Here is a 26,843-nt window from a genome sequence, read left to right as displayed (position 1 = left end):
GAGCTTCAGGAGTTGCTTGTATATTTTTGAGATTAATCCTTTGTCTGTTTCTTCATTTGCTATTATTTTCTCCCAATCTGAGGGCTGTCTTTTCACCTTACTTATAGTTTCCTTTGTAGTGCAGAAGCTTTTAAGTTTCATTAGGTCCCATTTGTTTAGTTTTGCTTTTATTTCCAATATTCTGGGAGGTGGGTCATAGAGGATCCTGCTGAGATTTATGTCGGAGAGTGTTTTGCCTATGTTCTCCTCTAGGAGTTTTATAGTTTCTGGTCTTAAAGACAGAAATATAGATCAATGGAACAGAATAGAAAGCCCAGAGATAAATCCACGAACCTATGGACACCTTATCTTTGACAAAAGAGGCAAGGATATACAATGGAAAAAAGACAACCTCTTTAACAAGTGGTGCTGGGAAAACTGGTCAACCACTTGTAAAAAAATGAAACTAGAACACTTTCTAACACCATACACAAAAATAAACTCAAAATGGATTAAAGATCTAAATGTAAGACCAGAAGCTATTATAGATTTCTAAACAGAAAGAAAGACGAGAGATTATATTACCTTGAATTGCATTGGTAGATAGATTTAGATTTAGACTGGGGAAAAATTTAAGATTCTTGAGCTCAACTGCATAATTTTTTTTGTTTCTTTACTTTTTAAAAAAAAAAATTATAATGGAAACACTGGGAATTAAAAGAACAGAACTTATAAATAAGTTGTTGATTATACTGAAGCCTTTTATTTGTAATACTTAACAAAGTATTCACTGACCAAGACACAAACACAGACAAATTTGAAAAGATGCCTTAATCTGTTGGTCTGTTTTTAAAAATCAGTGTGCTTTTTTGTGTGCAAACCAGCACACACCAACTGAATATTAGCATCATATTTACCTGATAAAATTGTGTAATATCTTTAGGCTAATCTAGTTATGTTTCAATTTTAGAAAGCATTTACTCTTTCCTGTAAGAGCAGAGTTCCCACTAACATATACCAATACTTGCTTTTAGATTTCGGATCAAATTATATTACATATATATTGGTATAAATGTGTGTATGTGTTCCTTCAGAGCAGCAATTGTATTTTATTGATTTATGATTAAACAGCCCACCTACACTCATCAAAGTATGTTATAAACAAAATTATATTACCCCCAAATGTCTTTATTAGGAAACCACTACTATAGAACTTCATTACTTAGTCTGTTTATAGAAGACGAAGTTAAAAAAAAAAAAAGAGCCCGCTCAGGTTTACTTATGTCTCCTTAAAATACCTAAATTATCTCTTCAGCTCGGGGCTTGAGATGAACAACAACAACAAAAGTTATTTAAGAGAAATTAAGGTGATACAACGGGCCAGTGTTATTTACTTTCAATTAAATAAATACATATAAATGTTAGTCCCAAATATGACTATGAGAATTTGATATGAACTATTAATCCATTCTTCCTTCCATCTGTCCTTCCTCAGAAAAAGTAGACAGAATAGCTCCTGAACACTGATGTATCAGAATCACTGAGGGATTTCCCCCCCAAATGTATTGAAATGTAATTGACATATAACATTATATAACTTTGAGATGTACAAGATGTTTATTTGATACACTTATATACTGAAGTTTGAGTAAACTCCGGGAGTTGGTGATGGACAGGGAGGCCTGGCGTGCTAGATTCATGGGGTCACAAAGAGTCGGACACGACTGAGCGACTGAACTGAACTAAACTAATATACTGCAGTATGATTACCATCTTAGTATCATGCTGAGTGAAATGTCAGAAAAAGACAAATACAGTATGATCTCACTTATATGTAGAATCTGAAAAAGCTGTAATTTCCAAGGGCTTGGGTAAGCAGTCATGAGGAGACAATAGACAAAAAGTACAAACTTCAAGTTAGAAGATGCATGAGTTCTGGGGATCTAAGGCACAATGTTGTGATTATAAATAATAACACTATGTCATATATGTGAAAACTGCTAAGAGAGGAAAAAAAGAAGAAGAAATGATAATGTTGTGATGTGATGGTGGTGTCAGGGATCTTCTTAAAATAAATGCACTTCTAAGATCTTGTTGTGTAGATCCAACTGAGTAGTTGTGTAATGGGACCTGAAGATGAGAATATTTAGAACTGTCACGACTCCCCACTTTCCTCCAGGTTCAGAAAACTGTAAACTAGAATAATTTTTCTATGTTTTCTCAGATTCTTGTTCTCATTGGCCTTTAATTTTGACTTATGTTGACTGGCTCCTGAGTTCCATTCTGGCTCATCTTTAACCAACCCACTCTTTCTTTATCAGTGCAGATATTAATGTTTTATAGCACTCTCAGATTTACTTCCTACAAATATTCATTAATCATGGTTTGGCTTTGTTTGATCTTAACAGAGGCTTTCTGTTTCAATTGTTGAAGTCTTTTTCTACCAACTGTAGCTATACTTTTATTATTTTTTTTTTATTGTTACAAACTTGTGATTGTTTTTAGGTCTGAGATGGTCCTGAGCAACTTTTTATACTTTTTACTGTTTACTGTTTACTCTTGAGGAAATGGGCTGGTAGTTCCTAACAATCTGTGATTTTCAGTGTGGAAGTGAACAGCTTTTGGATCAATTAATAGGATCACATTTCTTCCATCAGTTCAGTTCAGTTCAGTTGCTTAGTCATGTCCAACTCTGCAACCCCATGGACTGCAGCATGCCGGGCCTCTCTGTCCATCACCAACTCCTGGAGTTTACTCAAACTCATGTCCATAGAGTCGGTGATGCCATCCAACTATCTCATCCTCTATCGTCCCCTTCTCCTCCCGCCTTCAGTCTTTCCTAGCATCAGGGTCTTTTCAAATGAGTCAGTTCTTTGCATCAGGTGGCCAAAGTATTGGAGCCTCAGCTTCAGCATCAGTCTTTCCAATGAATATTCAGGGCTGATTTCCTTAAGGTTTGACTGGTTAGATCTCCTTGCAGTCCAAGAGACTCGAAAGACTCTTCTCCAACACCACAGTTCAAAAGCAATTCCTTCCATCAGTGAAGCTTTATTTTCCCTAAGATTCTCTTCTGTGATTTACTAGCAGATACTCCACTAGAGTTATCCATGGTAAAGAGACAGACTGACTTACTCAGCCGTAACTCTGAGGCCACAGAGTTTTCACGGTTCAAACTCTGTTTCTACCTCGGAGTCGTCAGCAGGCAAAATGGAAGATCTTGGAAAAATTTAATGGTGATGGTTAGTTATTTGATTTAATTTCTGCTTCAGAGCCTTCTGTATAGAACAGTCTCCTATATTTTACTGTTCCCTCTTCCTGGTTTCCAATCAGTTAGCTTTCATTCCCTCAAAACTGTGTTCAAATTTCAGAATGTCTCCCTTTAAAAACTGTGTGATCTCTGATCACCCATCAATTCTATCAGTGAGCCAAATTTTACACTATATTTATTTCTTATTTATTTTTATTACTTTTTATTGGTGTATAGTTACTTTATAATGTTGTGTTAGTTTCTCCTGTGCAGCAAAGTGTATAAATAAAATGTATACATATATCTTCTCTTTTTTGGATTTCTTTCTCTTTTAGGTCACCACAGAACACTGAGTTCCCTGCGCTATGCAGTAGATTCTCGTTAGCTGTCTATTTTATACATAGTATCAATACTGTATATATGTCAATCTCAGTTTCCCAATTCATCCCACCCACCCATCCCCCCTGATAGCTCAGTTGATAAAGAATCCACCTGCAATGCAGGAGACCCCATTCGATTCCTGGGTCAGGAAGATCTTCTTGAGAAGGGTTACCCACTCCAGTATTCTAGAGCTTCCCTGGTGGCTCAACTGGTAAAGAATCCATCTGCAATATGGGAGACCTGGATTCGATGCCTGTGTTGGGAAGATCCCCTGGAGAAGGGAAAGGCTACCCTCTCCAGTGTTCTAGCCTGGAGAATTCCAGTCCATGGGGAATTAGTCCATGGGGAAATAGTTCATGGGGTCACAAAGAGTCAAACACAAATGAGTGACATTCACTTTCACCCATCCCCCCTTGATGTCCATACATTTATTCTCTACATCTGTGTCTCCATTTCTGGTTTGCAAATAAGATCATCTCTACCATTTATCTAGATTCCATGTATATGTGTTAATGTGTGATATTTATTTTCTGTTTCTGACTTACTTCACTTTGTATGACAGTCTCTCGGTCCATCCACAATCTCTGCAATTGGCATGGTTTTGTTCCTTTTTATGGCTGAGCAATATTCTGTTATATGTATACCTCATACTCTTTATCCATTCATCTGTTGATTGACATTTAGGTTGCTTCCATGTCCTAACTTTTGTAACTAGTGCTGCGGTGAAGACTGGGTTACATGTGTCTTTTGGAATTATTTTCTCTGAGTATATGCCCAGTAGTGGGATTGCTGGGTCATATGGTAGTTCAAAGGACTTCCCTGTTGGTTCAGACAATAATCTGCCCACAATGTGGGAGACCCGGGTTCAATCCCTGGGTTGGGAAGATCCCCTGGGGAAGGGAATGACAACCCACTCCAATATTCTTGCCTGGAGAATTCCATGGACAGAGGAAACTGGTGGGTTACAGTCCATTGGGTCAGAAAGAGTTGGGCACGATTGAGTGACTACCACTTCACATCATGGTACTTCTGTTTGTAGTTTTTTTTTTTTTTTAAGAAACCTCCATACTGTTCTCCATAGTGGCTGTATCAATTTACATTCCCACCAGTAGTGCAAGAAGGTTCTCTTTTCTCCACACCCTCTACAGCATTTATTGTTTGTAGAGTTTTTGATAGTCGCCATTCTGACAGGTGTGAGGTGATACCTCATCGTAGTTTTGATTAGCATTTCTCTAATGATTAGTAATGTTGAGCATCTTTTCATATGGTTGTTGGCCATCTGTATATCTTCTATGGAGAAATGTCTAGTTCTTCCACTTTTTTTTTGAATTGGGTTATTTGCTTTTTGATATTGAGCTGTGTGAGCTGTTTGTATATTTTGGAGGCTAATCCCTGTCAGTCACTTCATTGGCAAATATTTTCTCCCACTCTATGGGTTATCTTTTCATTTTGTTTATTGATGAATATTTTTATGTAGTAAATATAGTATCTCTAAATTATGTGGTCTTCTTAATCCTGGCAAGATTTCAAAGTCAAATATAGGTCTACTTAATATTTTTTTGTAATTTTTCCATTACTCCATAGACTTGTTTGTGCACTGTGATCTTATAATAGCTACTTGTAGAGTAACTATACTTTTTATTTTTGTGAATATAAAAGTGATCCCAAAATATAAGAGTGCCAAAATTTGGTAAAACAAGAAAATTTACAAATTGACATTGTTTTTTAATGTAGTCCTAAATGGCTTCCCTGATGGCTCAGCAGGTAGAGAATCCACCTGCAATACAGGAGATGCAGGTTTGATCCCTGGGTCAGGAAGATCCACTGGAGAAAGGCATGCATCCTTTGTAGGCATGCATCCAGTGATCTTGCCAGGAAAATCCCATGGACAGAGGAGCTTGGTAGGCTGCAGTCCCTGAGGTCACAAAAATGTCAGACATGACAGAAGCATCTGAGCACTGCACATCCAGAGTTGATAAAGGCTTGGAGCCATCCTTTTCCGAGCAGTGTGGTCTCCTGAGCCTAATCTTGTTGCAGCCATACCCAGAGCATTGGAAATGGATTTGTTGGACAAGGTATGTCAAGTGGAAATAGATGGCGGAATGTCTTAAAACACAACAGACAGGAACGCACGCTTGATCTGGAAAACTACAGGGCGTCATTAGAGGGTGTAATACAATCACAGCAATGTGGCTGGCTGACTATTTGGTGGATAATTTGCAGGACAGATTGGAAATGTGAAACTCTCTCAGAGAAAGAATGAGAGGTAACCAAGACCTGAAAAAAGGATAAACAGAAGTTTGAAAAGAATGAAACAAAAGGGAAAGCCACTCCCAGAGCTCTCATCCTCAAAGAGCCTTGCAGAGTTGTAAGAGGGACTAACGGATACAGCCTGTCCAATGCCTTAGGGGAACAGAGGATGAGTCTGGAGAGATCAACACAGGAGTTGTATTTCATTTCCAAGTACATGGGATTCTATGGAAATGCTTGATACAGAACTGTGTATTTACATAAGCTTTTAAAGTTAATTAAACCAATAGATGATAATAAATGGGACTGTTCTATTGATGGTATTGATAACGCTTCAAAATGACCCTAAGGTATAATTGCTTTCATTTAGTAACATAACTTCTCTCATTTAGTATAAAAAACAGTTCAGTGTAACTGCATCACTGCACCTCCAAAGAAGCTTTTTTAATTTCCCTTGTCTAAAAGATGCCTGTGAGGCTTAATGACTGAAAGTAGTTGTGTGCCGCTATTTAACGTACAGTTTTTAGAAGTTGATGTAAATCATTTAGTGCATAGAGAAGGGACTGAAGGAAGATTATAGGATGCCACACGTCTTGGTACTTCTGCTTATCACTGTGGTCTCAATATTCTCTAATATAACCTTAGATTTTTAAATTTTTGATTGAGGCCCAAAAGACATTTATAAGACAACTCTAAATAATTTTCAGAATATGAAATTTAGCATCTAATAGTCATAATTGCATAAATTGGCTTTTCCAAGTGTTTCTGTATTTTTCCACAACTTTAGCATTTTAAAAAAAGAAAAATACAAAATTACTGAATGGTTAAGTTTATGATGTGAGTCTAGTGCAATGATATTTGCTAATACCTTTCTGCAAGCCCACTTATAACCAGAATTAGAGAGGAGATGATTAAGCATGTTAATGCAAGTGTATTGAAAAACATGGTGCTTTGAATGGAGTAGATCCATTTCCACAGGGTGCAGGGAGGGATGTTCAACTCCTCCACTGACAGGAGGAGATGAAAGTAGGCATGATATTGTTATAATATGTAACTTTTTTCATCTGTGTGCCAGACATTGAGCTAGGCACAATTAAAACATTTTTCTCATTTAGTATACACACCAGCACCAGAAACAAGTTTCTCATTTAATATGCATACCAGTACCATAAATATTTTGGCCTTCCCTGGTGGCTTCAGTCAGCAAAGAATCTGCCTGCAATGCAGAAGACCTGGGTCCAACCCCTGGTTTGGGAAGATTTGGAGAAGGAAATGGCAACCCACTCCACTATTCTTGCCTGGAAAATCCCATGGACAGAGAAGCCTGGCAGGCTACAGTCAATGGGGTCACAAGAGTCAGATACAACTTAATGAGTAAACCACCACCACCGTAAGTATTTAACTTCCATTTTGCAGATTGGGAAACTGAATCCCACAGCAATTAAATAATTTGCCCAAGAACACATAATAGTTAAGTGGTAGAACCAGTATTTGCATCAGGGCTGTTTCACTTCTAGTTAACTAAAGATGTAAATTTGGAAGAGATGATGTTAACATTATAGATAATTTCAAACTCAAAAACAAGGAGACTGAAGTCATAAGAAAGAGCAAATGAAGAATGAAAATATGAAATTAAAACAATCTGAGGAACTAAGAATGAATTAAGCTTTCTTTAATCTTGAATAATGCCAGAGGTAAACTCTTTATTTGATTTGTCTAGAGTTTCCATGAAGTGAAATGTTAGTTGCTCAGTCATGTCCGATTTTTTGCAACCCCATGGACTGTAGCCTGCCAGGCTCCTCTGTCCATGAAATTCTCCAGGTGAGATTACTGGAGTAGATAGCCATTCCCTTCTTCAGGCGATCTTCCTAACCGAGAGTTCAAACCCGAGTCTCTTGCATTGCAGGCAGAGTCTTTATTATCTGAGCCACAAAGCCTTCAGAGAATTTCCATAGTGCTTTTATAAACATGAGTCAGTTCACTTTTTACTTACTAAAAATGAGCAAAGCACAGTTTTGTTCAGACAGATGAACAAAAGTATAATTGGAAAGAGCATAAAATGAAGTATTAATTTCAGTTAAGAAATACATCTCACACCTTTATTGCAAAACACATGTACCTTCAGTTTTACCATTAGCATATTTTACATATAGAGAATATGAGTTTAAAAATTCAACATGATAGTTGATGTTAAACAGAGACAGAAGTCATGAACCTGATAACCGTCTTTACTTATTTTTCTGCCTAACCCCAAGTGAAATCCTTAACTAGAGTTATTAGGAAAGGATGTCATTGATGTAGTAACAAAGAGTTGTTTGCCTAACACCCTATTCACTAAGTGGGTAATTTGCACTACAAATGCCCTAAGGTCAATGAAGCAAGAAATGCAAGGTTATGGTTATATTTAGTACTAAATTTTCATCATTTATTTATAACAAATCATTTTACTACACCTTGTTAGAATAGGTTTCTTCTCAAAAATGAAACTGAAGCTTGTATTACTTTTTATTTTATAATTGATTTACAATGTGTTAGTTTCAAGTGTATAGCAAAGTGATTCAATTATACACACACACACACATATATATGTATATATATATGGACTTCCCTGGTAGCTCAGCTGGTAAAAAATCCACCTGTAATGCAGGACCCCCTGGTTTGATTCCTGGGTTGGGAAGATCCCCTGGAGGATAATAGGGTACCCATTCCAGTATTCTTGGGCTTCCCTGGTAGCTCAGGTGGTAAGGAATCTGCCTGCAATGTGGGAGATCCGAGTTCAATCCCTGGGTTAGGAAGATCCCCTGGAGGAGGGCATGGCAACCCCCTCCAGTATTCTTGCCTGGAGAATCCCCATGGACAGAGGAGCCTGGCAGGCTACAGTCCATGGGGTTGCAAAGAGTTAAACATGACTGAGCTACTAAGCATAGCACAGCACATACATATATCTATCCTTTTCCCATGTAGACTATTGTAGAATATTGAGAAATTTCCTATGTTATACAGTAGGCCTCTGTTGATTATCTGTTTTTTATATAGTGGTGTGTGTATGTTAATACCAAACTCCTAATTTTTCCTTCCCTCTGCTTTTCCCTTTTGGTAATTGCTAGTTTGTTTTTAAAGTCCGTGAGTCTATTTTTATAAAAAAAAAAGTTTATTTGTATCACTTTTTTAGATTCCACATATAAATGATAATATATATTTGCCTCTGTGTGTCTGACTTCAGTTAGTATGATAATCTCTAGGTCCATCCATGTTGCTGTAAATGGCAGTATTTCATTCTTTTGACAGCTGAATAATATTCCACTATATATATATACAACATTTTCTTTATCCATTCCTTTGTTGACAGACATTAAGGTTGCTTTCATGTCTTGACTATTGTAAACAGTACTGCAATGAACATTGAGTTGCATGTATCTTTTCAAGTTATTATTTTCTCCAGGTATATGCCGAGAAGTAGGATCGGTGGGTCATATGGTAATTCTATTTTTAGTTTTTTAAGAAACCCCCACACTGTTCTCCATCGTGGTTGTACCAATTTACATTCCCTCCAACAGTGTAGGCGGGTTCTCTTCTCTCCACACCTTCTGTAGCATTTATTGTCTGTGGACTTTTTTACAATGGCCATTCTGATCAGTGTGACCTGTTTTTTTGATTTGCATTTCTCTAATAAGTGATGTTGAGCATCTTGTGCTTTTTAGCCATCTGTACATCTTCTTTGGAGAAATGTCTATTTAGATCTTCCACCCATTTTTTAATTGGGTTTTTTTTTAATATATTGTTTCTTGAGCTCTTTGTTTACTTTGGAGATTAATCTGTTGTCAGTGGCTTCCTTTGCAACTACTTTCTCCCATTCTACGGGCTATCTTTGTTTTGCTATGGTTTGCTTTGCTGTACAAAAGCTTTTGATTTTAATGAGGTCCGGCTTATTTATTTTTGTTTTTCTTCTATGAATTGGATCCAAAAAGATATTGCTGCAATTTGTGTCAAAGAGTGTTCTAAGAGTGTTATAGTATCAAGTCTTACATTTAGGTCTTTAATCCATTGAGTTTATTTTTGTATATGACGTTAGTGTTCTAATTTCATTATTTTTACTCGTAGCTGTACCGTTTTTTCAGCACAAATTATTGAAGAGACTGCCTTTTCTCCATTGTATATTCTTGTTTCCTTTGTCTTAGATTAATTGACCATAGGTGCATGCATGGGTTTATTTCCAGGCTTTCTAACCTATTCTATTGTGTTTCTCTTTTTGTGCCGTTACAATACTATTTTGATAACTGTAGTGTTGTAATATCATTTGAAGTCAGAAAGCCAGTTCCTCCATCTTTTGTTTTTCTCTCTCAAGATTGTCTTGTCAATTCTGGGTTTTTTACATCTCCATACAAACTTAAAAAAAGCAGTTTGTTCTATTTCTATTAAAAATGTTGTTGGTAATTCAATTGGAACTGCATTGAATCTGTAGATTTCCTAGGGTAATATTTTGACAGTATTGATTCTTTCCATCTGAAAACATGATATATCTTTCCATCTGTGTGTGTCATCTATTTGATGATTTCTTTTATCAGCATATTGTAGTTTTTAGGGTACAAGTGTTTGTCTCAGATAAGTTTATTACTTTTGATTCAGAGGTAAATAGAATGTTTCCTTAATTTCTCTTTCTGATCTTTTGTTGATAGTGTATAAAAATGCAACAAATTTCTATGTATTGATTTTGTATCTTACAATTTTACCGAATTCATTGATAAGCCGTAGTAATTTTCTGGTTAAAGCCTGTATCAGAGGCTTTAACTACATCAGAGCCTAGATTTGCATTGTGGCTGCTGTCAGGGAAGGAAGACTTTTTTTTATCTCAGGGTCACCTGTTTCAGTTTTGCCTGGAATATGAAAACAGGCTGGAGATAACAAAACAAAGGTGGCAACGAAAAGAACAGAGTGTGGACATAAAAGATAAGCTTATTAAGGATGGAAAGAGTTTGAAAAAGATGACGAAAATGGAGGAAAATCCTGAAAAAAATGTATAGCATGAAGACCCTAATTTGTTTAAAAATATTTAAAAGTCAGTAGGTAATATATATGTAGTAAGAGTAGGTGATCAGTCCTGGGTGTTCATTGGAAGGACTGATGCTGAAGCTCAAACTCCAATACTTTGGCCACCTGATGTGAAGAATGACTCATTGGAAAAGACCCTGATGCTGGGAGGGATTGGGGGCAGGAGGAGAAGGGGATGACAGAGGATGAGATGGTTGGATGGCATCACCGACTCGATGGACATGAGTTTGGGTAAACTCCGGGAGTTGGTGATGGACAGGGAGGCCTAGCCTGCTGCGATTTATCAGGTCGCAAAGAGTCGGATACGACTGAGCGACTGAACTGAACTGAAGAGTAGATGAAGCTAAAGATAACATTCTTATGAGTTACATGTAAATTGGTCAAAATAAAAACTGCACCAAAGGAACACAGTAAGTCAGTCTTTATTTTAGACTGTTACACTGGAGAGAAGCTAAAATCAACTATGCAGAAACACGAGGCATTTCTAAGCACTGGGGTGAGCTAGTGGGGAAACAGCACTGGAGGATATTAGAGATTGATCCTGGGGATGTTTTGAGCACATAGAGTTACTCCTGAGTCTGCAGATGTTTTTGTGTTTATGTGATTAGACTGTCTGTGTTTGCTACTTGGTACCCAGTGAAGAAAATAGGCACCTACCAACCTACAGAGACTGGGAAATCAGGACACTATCTTTGATGTTTCCATGACAGAGATGGTTCCCAGCTCTTGAGAAAGACATTTCCTGGGTTGTAAAATACTAACAAGAGGCTAGAAGATTTACACAGATTTCAAAGGGGCAGAAAGAAAATTTACAACTTCAAGTTTTCTAAAATAAATTATCTAAGAGAAGGGAAGTCAGGAGCCCAGAGTCAGGAAGAAATCTGTCTAAAATTTAATCAAGCCAAGGGCAATGTTAAGGCTGTCTTGGTTACATTCTATTAATAGTAATCTGACAATTGGAAATGTATAATACCAGTGACTTTTTCAGGAAAACAACAAATGTTCTGGGCTTTCCAATTCATTTTTTTCCCTTATCTGACAAATATTTACTGCAAAACTCTTTTAAGTCTTAACACTAACTGAAACAAGGGATCCAGATATAAAGATGTTGAATAAAATGAAATCTCCGGTGAGAAGGTTCTCATAGGCTAATGGGGGTAAAGGTGAGTAAACAGATAATAGTAAACAGTCTTAAACAGTGTTATGTCTACAAAACTGTGCAAACAGAGAGGATAGAGCGTAACTCCACCTGGGCAGTTTAAGAAAGTCAGAGGAGGTTTGTAGAGGAAGGAAATCCAGTCCTAAAGGATGACTTAGCAAGATGTGGGGCAATGAGGCGTGGAGAACCATGTACACGAAGTAACAGAGGAGCAAGAAAGCAGCGTGTCAGTTCCTGGAAGAGCAAATGGCTCTCAGTGGTGAGAATTCAGGGAAACCGTGAGGCAGTGATGGAAAATGAGGACGTTTTGTTTTCTGCCCTAGTAAGAATTTGGCCTTCAGCTGATAGGTATTGGGAAGACTGTGATGCTCATATTTGCATTTTAGCAATACACCCTTGAGGTCAGGATGGGTGATGGGCTGCGGAGGGAATGGCATGCAGCAGGAGACCAGGGGAAAGTAGGCAGTGATCTGGAAGAGAACATGGGGTCAGGTAATACTGAGTACATCGCATAAATCAGACCTGCTTCTGATGTGATCACAGAAGGAGTGCAGAGATTAAAATTGATTTAGAAACTTCCCTTTGAAGTGGAAGAGATGTGTAGTATCTCTTCAAGAGGGGAATGAGAAAGAGTTACATAAGTTATGGGTCTTTTACTTCAATAGGTAGAGAGTGATTCTGAACCTATATATCTTACAGTTGTTTTAAAGTTCAGATAAGATGGTTATTTTAAAATGTTTTCTAGGAGATCTAGGCAAATAGGATCCTCCATTCTTTTCCCATCTCAATTCCCATCTCAATTCTTTATTGCATTCATATTAGTTATCAATATATAAGTAAGTACATAAGTAATAGCTTTCACTTTCAAAAGTCCATGTGAATTTTTAAGACAATTTCTGAAGACATAAGACAGCAACAACTCAATAGCAATTGTTATGGTGGCTCTAGAGTTTGTACATGTCTGGCAAGAGGAATCTGATCCCAAAGTTACAATATTAGAGACTTTCTAACTAGTGTGATTTTGAAAAAAAATATTGACTGTGTATCTGTTTTTCCTCTACTTTGATTTCTCCTTTCTGCTTACCCTCATCTCAGTTTCATTACACTGATGAATTCTGATTTTACAATGCCTTCTGGAGGCGTATTGCACACAATACTACTGGGACTATTAAAAATCAACTATAACAATCTCCACATTTCTATGATTAAAAAATAATCAGGATGATGCAAGTGACATTTATGGAATAGGACTAAATATATATATATGCTTTCAATTAAAATATAGTTCATTCTATTTTAATGTATTATGTACATTAAAAATGTATTTAATGTATTAGTGTTGTGTTCTTAGCGACTGAGCCCCTAAACTATAAAAACTTTGACTCTATAAAAACCTTCATAAATCAAGGTTTGTCTTTTATATTACATTTAAGCTTCACCACAATGAGTGCAATAAACTTTTAGTATATACTTTTTCCAAGCAAGAAAAAGTCTTAGCTTCTGACCTCAGTTCTCATCTTGTTTTATTTCTCTGGAAATCTTCATGAATTTTTAGTTTAATTACTTCAAGCAGATGTTCAGTTCTCTTATTCTATTGTAGAAACAGCAGAATGAAAGGAGATATTTTAGAAGAGTTAGAGTTTGGTGGTATCTATGAAAATACATTAAACAAGGGGATATTTGGGACTTACTTTAAAGATGCAAAATACATGTTTAAATTGATTGAAATGGCAAATTATTAAAAATATTCTCAAGATTATATTTGTGAAGAAAAATGTTAAATGGGAGTCACCAACTTAAATATTTAAATATGTTTTTGAGCTCATAAAAATAAACTCAGGCATTTTCATCTTATTTCTCAATTTCTTGTTATTGGGTTTCACAACCAAGGTTGAACAAAATATGCTTTGGTTAAGGCATCAGAGCAAGACTAAATTGTAATATGTGGACAATGATTCATTCATTTATTTCTGTGTTATGTATTTCATGTAAAATATGCATATTTTTAGGATTTGGTTAAAATGTCTAGAGCTTGATGTGGACTGAGGGGATGGGTATGTTATCTAAAAGCAAAGCAGTCCTTCCAAATTTTTCATGTTGCAAATGCCAAAAAATATAGACTATTTAATACAGAAAGGCAAGCATAAGGAGGATTCTAAATGTTGGCATCACATTCAGAATAACAAGAAATTAACCTCAGAAAAGGCTTCCCTGGTGGCTCAGACAAAAGAATTTGCCTGCAATGCTGGGGACCCAGATTCAATCCCTGGGTCAGGAAGATCCCCTGGAGAGGGGAATGGCAACCCACTCCAGTATTCTTGCCTGGAGAATCCTGTGGACGGAGCAGACTGGCAGGCTATAGTCCATGGGGTTGCAAAAAGTCAGGACACGACTGAGTGAGTAGCACTTCACTTCAACTTCAGAAAGGTGAAAGACCAAAGAAAAAGAAACAGGTTATGTTCTGTGCCTGAATGAGTTGCAGAACTGTGTTATTCACCATAATGGTAATCAGATGTGCCTGCCTGGATTTATGGGGATGCACATTCAGATAATCAGAGTCTCAAATGGTTCTATAATGGAGACATATGGTGGTTGAAAATGTCCTAATAATAGGAGGGTTGATATGGAAAAATGGCATTTCCATTTCTCTCTATGGAAAGATTATAAATTAACCTGATATTTTGTATGTTTGTGTTTGATTTACTACTATATTTTCTCTAATAGTGTCATGCAAAACAGTTCTTACCTCCTTAAAATAATGTTTATGTATATGTGATCATATGGAAATGTTAATTGGACTAATTAATGGTGACTGTATATACCTAAAATTAATGTAGTGTTATATGTTAATTATACCTAAAAAAAAAGATTGTTGTAACAATTAGCTGGGATGATGTGTATAATATTCATGGCACAGTGCCTGACCAAGGATGGGCAATCAATTCATTGAATGACTGTTTTCACCCAGATATAAAGAGAGGCTTAAAGGGGTGTCCCACAGAGAAGTGAATGATGTTAGGTATGAAATCTAGATGAATTTGTTTTATATGCTTCTCTTTCACAAGGCAGTTTGGTTCTAATCAAATCTCAAGAGAATAAGGGCAGAAAAATCTTAAAGCAATCCTTTTCAAATTTTACCTGCATACAGATCACCCAGGGGTCATTTTAAAATGCAAGTCACAATTTATGGGTGGGAACTGAGAGACTGCATTTCTAGCAAACTCCAGAGTGTGCATATGCCACCGGCTGTCCGCTGAATACACCTTAGCACAGTACTTGAGCAGTGGAGTACATGGCCATTGAAGAAGTACTGTGCTTAAACCCATATTCGTCTAGTCCAACCTTCAGTTAACTAGAGCAGTAACTTCAGGTTAGTTAATTTATCTGTTTACGTAGCAGAAGATTATCTCATGTCTACTAGGTGCCTGGTGCTCTTCGGGCTCTAAGTATAATATAATGAGCAAGGCAGTTAAGAATCATGCCCTTGTCAAGCTCGTACTCTAGAAGCAGGATCAGATACTAGACTTGTAAACAATTCATTACAATAGTTTCTAGTGAAACTAGAAGATGAGGCTTTAAATTATTAGACTTGCTCACTAGTGAGTAAGACTCACTAAAATGAAAATAAAATGAAGCTACTATGAAATTGTATCTGGTCAGTCCCTGATAGCTCAGTTGGTAAAGAATCCTCCTGCAATGCAAGAGACCTCGGTTCAATTCCTGGGTTGGGAAGATCCCCTGGAGAAGGGAAAGGCTACCCACTCCAGTATTCTGGCCTGGAGAATTCCATGGACTGTATTCCGTGGTGTCGCAAAGAGTCAGATACGACTGAGCGACTTTCACTTTCAAGGCTCCCCTTGCAAGGAGACAACTGAACTGAAACCTGCATGGTGGAAAGAAGCAGTCTACTGTGTGAAGATCTGAAAGATTCATGAAAAGCAAAGAGCAAAAATGAAGCAGCAATGAGACTGGCCTGTAGGAGAAAGAGGAAAAAAGCCACTGTGGCTCGGACATAATACTGGTATTTGGATGCAAGACCGAGGTGGGCAGTCAGGAGCCACTGGGGCAAACAGGCCAGGTCACACGTGACAAAGCTCGGGGGGCAAGGGAGGAGTAAACTGAAGGCTGAAATCTTGGCGGTCGGCTCCAAAGTGGATCTTTACGGCTCCACAGAGGGTTAAGGAGACTCTAGAAGGAACGTAACTACAGGAAAATATATTAATGTATAACTAAACCAAAAATGATGAGTGAAAAAGAGCCAACATAAGATGTGGAACACATGTTGAAAAAAAAGCATTCAAAAAGCAAAAAAGGTTAAAATTGTATATCTCTTAGGTTTATACTATGAAAGAAAGTGAAGTCAAAGTGTTAGTTACTCAGTTGTGTCCAGTTCTTTGCGACCCCATAGTCTGTAGCCCACCAGGCCCCTCTGTCCATGGGATTTCCCAGGCAAGAGTACTGGAGTGGGTTGCCATTTCCTCCTCCAGGGGATCTTCCCAACCCAGAGATCAAACCTGGGTCTCCGGCATTGTATGCAAATTCTTTACTGCTTGAACCACCAGGGAACTCAGATTTATGCTTATGCAACAGAAATATATTACTTATGTCATCCAAATTAATATAATAACACACTGGTAGCAGTCTTTCCTCAAATGCTACAGAATGAATTCAATTTTTCTGAGTAAAAATGATTAAGTAACTATTATAGAAAACAAAACTGTAGCCCCAAACTTGCCTTACATTTTACAGACTATTAGAAACAAAAGTGGATGAAAGTAAATGAAACAATAGAAGATAGCAACAAAGGAACTAAAACATATGTAAGTCACTCTTTGCACTAACAAAAAAAGTCTAGTAAACACATGAGTCATCACTGTTATTTAAATTATAAAATATTACATGCCTTGTACTAACAATTTTCGTACTCTATCATATAATCTATCATGTCATTTATTGGGATATAAGCCAAACTCAAAAGAGATCTCACAGGTTAGAGTAACTAAAGGAGAATGAATGATGTAATGATGACTCAGCTTCATTTTAGTGAGTCTTATTAGTGAGCAAGTCTAATAATTTAAAACCTTGCAAACTAGTGATTGTTAACATGTAAGTGCATTATAATTGACTTTTGATTTTGCCTGCTGAATATGTTATTTTTTTTAATGTTTTTTTTTCTTTCCATTTATTTTTATTAGTTGGAGGCTAATTACTTTACAATATTGTAGTGGTTTTTGCCATACATTGACATGAATCAGCCTTGGATTTACATGTGTTCCCCATCCTGATGCCCCCTCCCGCCTCCCTCTCCATCCCATCCCTCTGGGTCTTCCCAGTGCACCAGCCCTGAGCACTTAGAGCATTTCCAATTGACTTCTGATTTTTTTGTCTTGTTTTTCAAATACATGAATAAATGACTGTCCATTAAAATGATCCTCCTAATCCTCCATCAGTGACAAAGCTGAGTTGTTTGCTTGTAATAATGAACAAAGGCAAGATTAGTCACCTTTTCTCATCTGAATGCATAATACCTTAAAGCACACATTTCTGATATACTCATCCAGAATTATGGATATATTCTGTGGAAAAATAGCAGATTAATTTTGCTTGTTTGTATATTGTTTTCCTCTGTTTGAATGACCTCATTAGCTCCTACGCTTACCAGCTATGCAACAAAGTTCAGACTTTTTTCATACTGTATTTTGATCATTTATTTGTAATTATTCTAGATTTCTTTGGCATTTATTAACAGCAGCAATATTTTCTTTCTCATTGGCTTTTTGTATATCTCACTTCACTCACTCAAAAAAACACCAAATAAGTGCCAGACTCTAGGGCTTTGGGGTAACAGGAAGAGTGAAGTGAGGTGAACCTAGAAAAGGAAGTAAGAGTCACGTGGTTTGAAGCCTCATAAACTTTTGAGAAATCTAACCTTTATCTTAAGAGTAAAAGGAAACTACTGAAGAGTTTTAAGGACTGGCGTGGCAACATCTTACTTCTGCTATTTGCACACCTTGTTTTTTTCTTCCCCCTTACCAAATGGGATCGCTATAGCCAGTGGTTTTATAATACTGTCCTACTATTTATGCTTCCTGTCTATTTCCAGGTAACAAAGTCATCTTTAAATGAAAGAAAAAGGTTGCCAGGTGTACAAAAATAAATTCCCTGGGAGACACAAGAGTTTACAAATAGCGACGATGAGTTGGTTTCATGAAAACAAATGGTGCATGCTATGGATAGAATCATTATTTGTGAATGATGGCTCATCTCCAACAATTAAATAAAGGGGGTAGACATATTTCACTGATGTTCTTTATTGCAGAGATTAATATCTATAAACATCATTTCCTAGGCAGGTATTACAGCATAAAATACTTGGAGCAATGTGTTTGATCTACACACCTAAACTGATAATAAAAAAGCCTCATTTGGGGATCTATCTGTTTATTCATTCCTGGTATTCTTTTAACACCTGGCTGTAGTAGACAGTGACTCTTTTTTTTTTTTTTTTTGGCTTTTAACAGAGAACAAGAGGAAAGTAAGGTAATTTATTCTGGTGCCCTTCTGGTTTCAGTTGCTCATTTTACATTATTTTAAAATGATGGGCTGTTGGCGATGATGTCTTTCCCAGGAGAAGAGGTTGACAGACAGCTGTGCAGAGACGCCATCTTCCCCATCCCCGTTGCCTGCGATGTGCCCTGTTCCAAGGACTGCGCGCTCAGCATGTGGTCAGCGTGGTCCTCCTGCTCTCACACCTGCTCGGGAAAAACCACTGAAGGAAAGCAGACACGAGCACGGTCCATCCTGGCCTATGCAGGGGAGGAAGGTAAGGTTACCAGCTCCAGAAGGGACGCAGATCTCTTCCAGAAGCTGTGTGCCTTTCATTACGTGTACAGCCCAGACACAGTGATGGTTCCACAAAAATCAGCTTCCTGAAACCCAGCAAACCAAGGGAGATTTAATATCTGGTGACATATTAGGCAGCTTGCTCCTGTTCCTTAAATTAACCTTGAACATAGATCTTTAGTAAAAGAGAAAAGACTTTGAAAAGTGAATTCACTTTTCCTTTCCTCCCTCTTCATAACTCAGGTTCTTTCTAGTTCAAAGTGTTACACTTGTGGAGAAATCTGAAAATGACTCCTGAAATTCCAAATGTCAGGTTTCATTGTTTTCTCTCTATTTCAGTAGTCAGTTTTCCCCAGTGAAATCCTGTTCTACCTTCTCGTAAATACTAAACTTATTTAAAATAATCACCACCGTGACTATTGCTTGACTGAAAATGACATGGATTTTCTACCATTTGGGTTTCTGAACATAGGCCCTGAGTCTCATATGTAGATTGTGTTCACTTTTAAAATATGTTGCTCCTAAATCAGTTCACGCTATTGGGTGAATAAAGTACAAGCTTTTCATATATTCATACCATGCAAGCCCCATTGTCAGGAAATACAAGGCTCTTGGTAATTGTCTCTCAAGTTTGCATCTGAATGCTAATTTGGCCTCTGTGTGACTGGGTGATATAATGTCATACTTAATCTTGTCATTCTGGAAAATAACACAGGGGTAAGGAAAACACAGAAATAAGTCAAGTTCTGTCACATGTCGCATGTTCTGTCTCAAGAATATAGGCATATGTTATTTAAATATTATCAGGCTGAATGACTATTTTCATTCACATTTAGCACTAGTTGATGATTTCTATTTGTAGTAAGCACATGTTTATGTATACCCCCAGTTAATCAATTTTAGAAGAGTTTTCACATTGCCCATTTCATTTTTCTGTTTATGAACCATTTTAATGATAGAAATCTGCTAGTGTTCTTTTTTTAATCAAATTTGCTTTCTTTGTATGTGATTCTGTGCAAAAACATAAGGCCAAAAATATGTTGGCCTTAAGGCATAGGAGAAAATTTAACATATTTAAAATAGTCAACCTATGAGAACATTTAGAATTTTTTAAGTGTCCAAACACTTTTGTCTTGTCACCTCAATATAAATGTAATTTTTTTGCTACCAAAATAAGAATGTATCTGTGGAACCTAATAGAAAAAATAGAACCTTTCCAAGAAAAAATTATATTCCTTATGTTGTCAAACAATAACTCTAACCTTGTATAGATCATATTCAGACTTCACACTCTATCAGCTCGAATTATGTCTTGGGCTTCATTAAAATTAAATCTGTGGTCACCCTGCTTCCTGTAAATCCATTATACTCTGCAGACACTTGCTGTGTGACTAGTAATGAGTGACTTTTCGCCCCAGGAGTCACATGGCTGAGATTCTGCCATGCTTGCAGAACTCACCAGATCATTATTTCCGTAGACATGATGCTTCACACTGAAAGGTCATGAAATGCTTTAAAGACAGGAATTTATGATTGCTCTTTGGTATGTATCATCTGCTTAGTTTGAAAGGATGGGACTTGGATAATTTTTAATGAAGGCTAACAGCTGCATCATAAGAAACATGTGCTGGAGAATTATAAATGTGTAAATAGTTAATCATAAAGGTGAGGTGAAAGTCGCTCAGTTGTGTCCGACTCCTTGAGACCCCATGGACTATACAGTCTATGAAATTCTCCAGGCTGGAATACTGGAGAGGTAGCCTTTCTGTTCTCCAGGGGATCTCCCCAACCCAGGGATCCAACCCAGGTCTCCCACATTGCAGGCGAATTCTTTACCAGCTGAGCCACAAGGGAAGCCCGTGAACTCAAAACATCATTTTAAGTGGAAACTGTAGAGGAGATTCAGTCAATGGGGAATCTGCTGTTATTTGTCTCTGTTAATAACAGCTACAGAAACTGGTATCATTATGTGAAATATTTAACAAAGGATTTGTCTTTCAAAGACAATTTAATACCTGTTATTTGCTTGACACTGAAACACATTTTCTTTCCTTCAAAATAAGTCTTTTCTAATTCTGAAAATATTTTTTAAATGATTTAGAAACTAATTTGCAGGAAGTTTTAAAATACGTTTCCCTGCCAATTAGATAACATTTTTATAATTCGGCACAAAAGCAATTTTTTCTATTATTCCCCAGGAATTAATACTTGTACGTGTCATGTGCGCATGTATCTAAGTCATTTCAATTGTTTCTGACCCTGCAACACTGTGGACCGTAGGCCACCAGGCAAGAAGACTGCAGTGGGTTGCCATACCCGCCTTCAAGAGATGTTTCCGACCCAAGAATCGAACGTCTCCATCATTAGCAGATGGGTTCTTTACTGCTAACGCTATCTGGGAAGCCTGATCTTCTTAATTATCTGTGGATCAGAATATTTCTGTGATAACCTTAAGGGTAAAGATCACATTAATAAAATTGTATATTGATTGTTTAGACATGAAATTAAATGATTTTCTGGTGAAATAACTTACAGGACAAGTCCATGTGCAAAGCATTTATCTGATTTTACAAAATAAATACTGTAACCTATTCATTTGTACTTCATCTCAGTAAAATGTCACCATTATACATTATGCTGGAGATTATATAACCTCTGTATTGATGAAGTCAAAGTTGTACTGCAGTAAGCCCGTAAAGTCGGTAACTAAATAGAGCAATTATTTTTCCCTGTTGGGAATTTTGCTGCAGCAACAGGTAACTCTCCATGACAGTCTGTCCTCCATGAAATGTCTCAGCATTACACCTCGGTATGAAAGCCTACCTCACAATCTTCATGCCAGAGGAAGAAAACAGCTGGGGACTCTTACCTGTTTTAAAAGAGTCAGCAATTAAATTCTTTCATCTAGAGTGATTTACATCATTTCAGTTGACATTTCATTATCAAAGCAGGTCATATAATCATGACTTGGATTTGAACCTAATTTTATCAGGGGCAGGGGAAATACATTTCTGCTGTGTGCTGGAAAGAAAGGCATGCTGGCTACTGATCTTACCCCTGGTTTATCAGTCTTCTTTTGTATATGTATCTGTGTATCTACCTCTATGTCTGTATGTATCTATATCCATGTGTGCATATATAAGTGTGTGAGATAGAGGAGTATTCCATATGACCCCAATGAACTAAACACACTCTCCACTGTTAAAATGTTATGACTCATTATTTCCTTATTCCTGTTAAAAAAGAATGGTAAAATAATAGAGTAGCACTTTCCTTTACCTCATATGCTATACTTTCTTTTCCCTTTCCTTCCTGTCCCTTCTAGTCTCTTTAGCTCCCTTTGTTAACAGTTTTATCTGCAAAGTTATTAAGTGGAGCCAAACAGTTGAGCATCTGTGCCAGCAGGTGGGCAGGAGGGGGGTCTGTAGTGATCCAGGGTGGGTTGTCAGAGGCCAGCCTGAGTGAGATGGGCATCCCCAGTGAGAAAAGGGCGGTCTGACGTGAAGTGTCAGAGACACTGAGAAGTCTAAAGGGAGGGACACATGGATTGCACAAGAGTAAAAGCAGCGACCCAACACGGGATGCCAGGGTAAAAGCAGGATGAAGAGGGAATCTCAGCATTGAGGAAACCAGCCCAGTGCGGGGTGTAGGAGCCAAGCAGGGTCTAGGAGGGTTTCAATAATGTGGAGTGGTTGAATGCAGGTGTCAGAGTATGAGCAGGGTGATGACGATGGCCCATGGGTAGAGCAGTGAAGATGGCAGTGGGAGATTGGTGAGGAGGGTTGGTTGACCAAATAGGTACATGTATTAAACATAATAGTTGGGTTTCTTATCGCTAAAGAAGGGAGTTTTGAATATGTTAAGAAAGAAAACTAGAGTAAACTTTGTTGTATTATATTGGAATTTGAAGTCATCAGTGTGAATTCCTGGTGTTCAATTTGTAAATCTAGACATAAAAGTGAAAGTGTAGTCACTCAGTCGTGTCCAACTCTTTGCAACGCCGTGGACTATATAGCCCATGGAATTCTCTAGGCCAGAATACTGGAGTGGGTAGCCTTTCCCTTCTCCAAGAGATCTTCCCAACCCAGGGATCAAACCCAGGTCTCCCACCTTGCAGGCGGATTATTTACCATCTGAGCCCCAGGCAAACCCAAGAATGCTGGAGAGGGTAGCCTTCTCCAGGGGATCTTCCCAACCCAGAAATTGAACCAGGGTCTCCTACATTGCAGGCAAGTTCTTTATCAATAGAGCTATCAGGGAAGTCCTAGACATAGAAATACATAAAATTCAAATATAAGTATGATATATATTCATATTATAGACATATACATGTGTTAGCTCTGTACTGAAATGACATGAGAGCAGTCAGTGCATTCAGCACTGAGACCTTGATGTTTATTACCATTCTCCCATGAAAGGAGCCAGGGCTTCTTGGAGAAATAGCTGATTCTAGGGCTGGGATAGCAAAAGTACAGGATGTGCCTGGAGAATCTTGTGCCAGAAAGAAAAGAAGAGGAAAATATTTTAAAAGGTCACACTATTGTATATATAAAATAGATAACTAATAAGGACCTACCATATAGCATAGAGAACTCTACTCAATATTCTGTAATAACCTATATGTGAAAAGAATCTGGAAAAAAGTGGATATACACACACACATATATATATATAACTGAATCACTTTCTTTATACCTGAAGATAACACAACATTGTAAACCAACTCTACTCCAATATAAAATAAAAGTGAAATTTAAAAAAGGTCAGGGACGCTAGCTTGAAGAGTCTCCCACTGGCCACATACAGGAGAAATGTGAATGCAAATTAACAATAATAGCTATTTATATACATTAAGATAGGAAACCATGAATCCATACTTGATATAAATAAATTAATTGAAAGTCTGATGAAGAGCATTATATTTACAGTCTTAAGTATCCTTCTAATGAAGAAGTTTGACAGACACTATGTTAATTCAATAATCAAAGTTTACATCATCAGTAATAGGGCAAATACACAGGATGTGTTCCTGGTGTGGTACGAAGAGAGCATGATGTCATGTCTGTACCATTCCTGTCAAAGATGCATATTATAGAATCTGATCATGAGGGAATATCTGAAAAATTCTACCTGGAAGATATTCTATAAAATAACTGGCCCCTAATCGGAAAATCCCATGGACGGAGGAGCCTGGTAGGCTGCAGTCCATGTGGTCGCTAAGACTCGGATACAACTGAGTGACTTCACTTTCACTTTTCACTTACATGCACTGGAGAAGGCAGTGGCAACCCACTCCAGTGTTCTTGCCTGGAGAATCCCAGGGACGGGGGAGCCTGGTGGGCTGCCGTCTATGGGGTTGCACAGAATCAGACACGACTGAAGTGACTTAGCAGCAGTAGCAGCAGCAATCTTCAAAAGTGTCTAAGTTATGAAAATTAAAGAAAGATTGAGAAAGATTGAAGGAAACTAGCCGGACATAAGCTCTAAATGCAACAGTTGATTCTGAACCAGGTCCTTTTATTATAAAAAAACATTTTGAGATAGTTGACAAGTTTAAATGGGTCTAAGGATTGGATGGAAATAATGTATCAGTATTAATTGCCTAATCTTGAATATTGAATATGCTTATGTATAGGAAAATGCCCTTGATTGCAGGAAATACATACTGAAGTATTTCGGGTAATGGGGCATCATTTCAATAACTTCTTCCATATGATCAAGGGGAAAAAATTATTGGTAACATTTTAAATATCCCTATAGTTTTAGGATTAGTTCAAAGTTAAAATAATAGAATAAAAATAATTTGAATACAATTATACAATTGCTTTTCATATAATCTTTGAGTAACATTATGGAGAAGGCAATGGCACCCCACTCCAGTACTCTTGCCTGGAAAATCCCATGGACGGAAGAGCCTGGTAGGCTGCAGTCCATGGGGTCGCTAAGAGTCAGACACAACTGAGCAACTTCACTTTCACTTTTCACTTTCATGCATTGGAGAAGGAAATGGCAACCCACTCCAGTGTTCTTGCCTGGAGAATCCCAGGGACAGGGGAGCCTGGTGGGCTGCCATCTACGTGGTCGCACAGAGTCAGACATGACTGAAGCGACTTAGCAGCAGCAGCAGCAGCAGCATTATGTAACCTATATTTTGTGTATTGGCAGTACACAAAAATGTCATAAAATGACTTTTACTAAAATATTGTCTACTAAAATTTGGAAACCAAATCACAAATGGCATAACTGAAGATAGTTAATATAAAAATATTTCTTTTCAACTTGAAAATAAAATTCTGTGTATGTATCTTACTTCAAAAGCCTTGACTTTTGGTTAAATAAGATTAATAATTTGCTTTTAGATTTGCTTGACACTTTGATGTAAAAATCTTCTTTGTATCTTGTGAAAATACAGAATGGGTCCCAAGAGCTACTTTAGAATTATTTCAGGAATTCTAAAAGAATTCAATCCTTTAACACTTAAGTTTGACATATTTTTGATGTAAATAGTAGTATATTGAATTTTTTTAAAAAATTGATGTTATATTTATGACCTCCATTTTTTAACTCATGTTGCAGGTTCTTAACAAACTTGGTTTAAAAGGAAAAATGATTTTCAAAGTGTTTTTCACTAAGTATAACAACAGCTTCTGTTAGTTCTCATTATAGCCAATTATCTTTAAAAAGCAAGATATAAGAGAATATTTATTTTTGCAGAGTTCAGAGTGACCTGATAGCATAACTTCAGCTAAGTGTTAGTGTGTCTTTACACCTTCTTTGTACTTGCAGAAAATAGATGCAAATTGAAATAAAATTATGCCAATTTTTCTTCACATAATTAGTAGTCCTCAGAAGTTTTACTTTGCAGTATAAAACATTGAGGGGATGAATATTTCTGTATTACCTTGTTTCATTTTTACAGTGAAATGATTTTAGTTCTGAGAACCAGAAAGTACTTCTATTTCCTCTAGAGGAATTTGAAGAGATCAGGATCTATTTTATGTGTACACACACACACATAACTCTGACTTCTAAGTAAATACTGTCACTTCCACACCTTCCTGCTACTGACTTTGAAAGAGCAGTTCTGCTTCAGTCTGTTCCTACATGACCACCACTTCAGTCTGTTCCTACAGTCCTGCAGGACTTATACAGACTCTGCTGTGGGATGTCTTTAGTCCCTTACTACAAGGGGAAAAAAACGGAGGGGGTGGTGGCCGCCCCAGTGTCTCTTGAGGTTCTCTGTGACTAACACACTTCCAGTTAATTTCCCTGAAATCATGCCATTGCCTTTCACCCACCAGTAGTCTGCTGTCAAAGGTAATACAGCTGCAGTAGCAGGCAAAGTTACAAGTATCTTAAAATTGTAATTCCCAGTACACTGTAATAGCCTCTTCTTACCCTGAGCCTAGTCCACTTTTTTATCCTTATCGTCAGTTACTTCCCTGTGTGAACTCTGCACTCCAGTTGACTGCATCAATATTGCTAATTCCCAGGGTCATACCTGCCTGAGTGCCTTAGCTTTTATTTAGTTTCTCTTCCACTTAAATTAAATTTTCTCTTCCTTGTCTCCCTTCCCAGAACTCTGCTTATCGAACTCCTATTTCTCCAAAAGTCATCTCAATGCCTCATCTCAACAACCTTAGTCATTTTTAGTATCCTCCAAACTAATGTAATTTTAAACTTTTGAATCCCAATTATACTAAATACCTCTTTTAACGTAATTGTCATATTCTTTATCATTATATTATTGCATTCACCTAGAATTGTACTCAATTCTTTGCTTATATTATCACCCCTATACTTCTCTCCACTGCATTTTAAGATCCTTGAGAGTAGCAAGAATTATGTCTATTTCTAACTCCTCTAGACTATCCCTTGAAGCATAGGTAACCATTGCATATTCCAGTCAGTACATAGGTATTCAATTAATGTTTT

General features: G+C 37.2%; 1 protein-coding gene across 1 annotated transcript in view; it reads left to right on the top strand.

The window, feature by feature from the left end:
* Positions 1–26,843, top strand: part of THSD7A (thrombospondin type 1 domain containing 7A) — a 444,687-nt gene that overhangs the window by 322,458 nt on the left and 95,386 nt on the right. Inside the window, exon 7 of the mRNA XM_065939654.1 lies at positions 18,694–18,888. Coding sequence (XP_065795726.1) covers positions 18,694–18,888 — 195 coding nt within the window. The remainder of the gene's footprint in view (positions 1–18,693; positions 18,889–26,843) is intronic.

The sequence above is a fragment of the Muntiacus reevesi genome, chromosome 6 (genome assembly GCF_963930625.1).
Source record: "Muntiacus reevesi chromosome 6, mMunRee1.1, whole genome shotgun sequence".
Lineage (NCBI taxonomy): Eukaryota > Metazoa > Chordata > Mammalia > Artiodactyla > Cervidae > Muntiacus > Muntiacus reevesi.
Note: the sequence above shows the minus strand (reverse complement) of the source record. Positions and strands in the feature narration are given on the sequence as shown.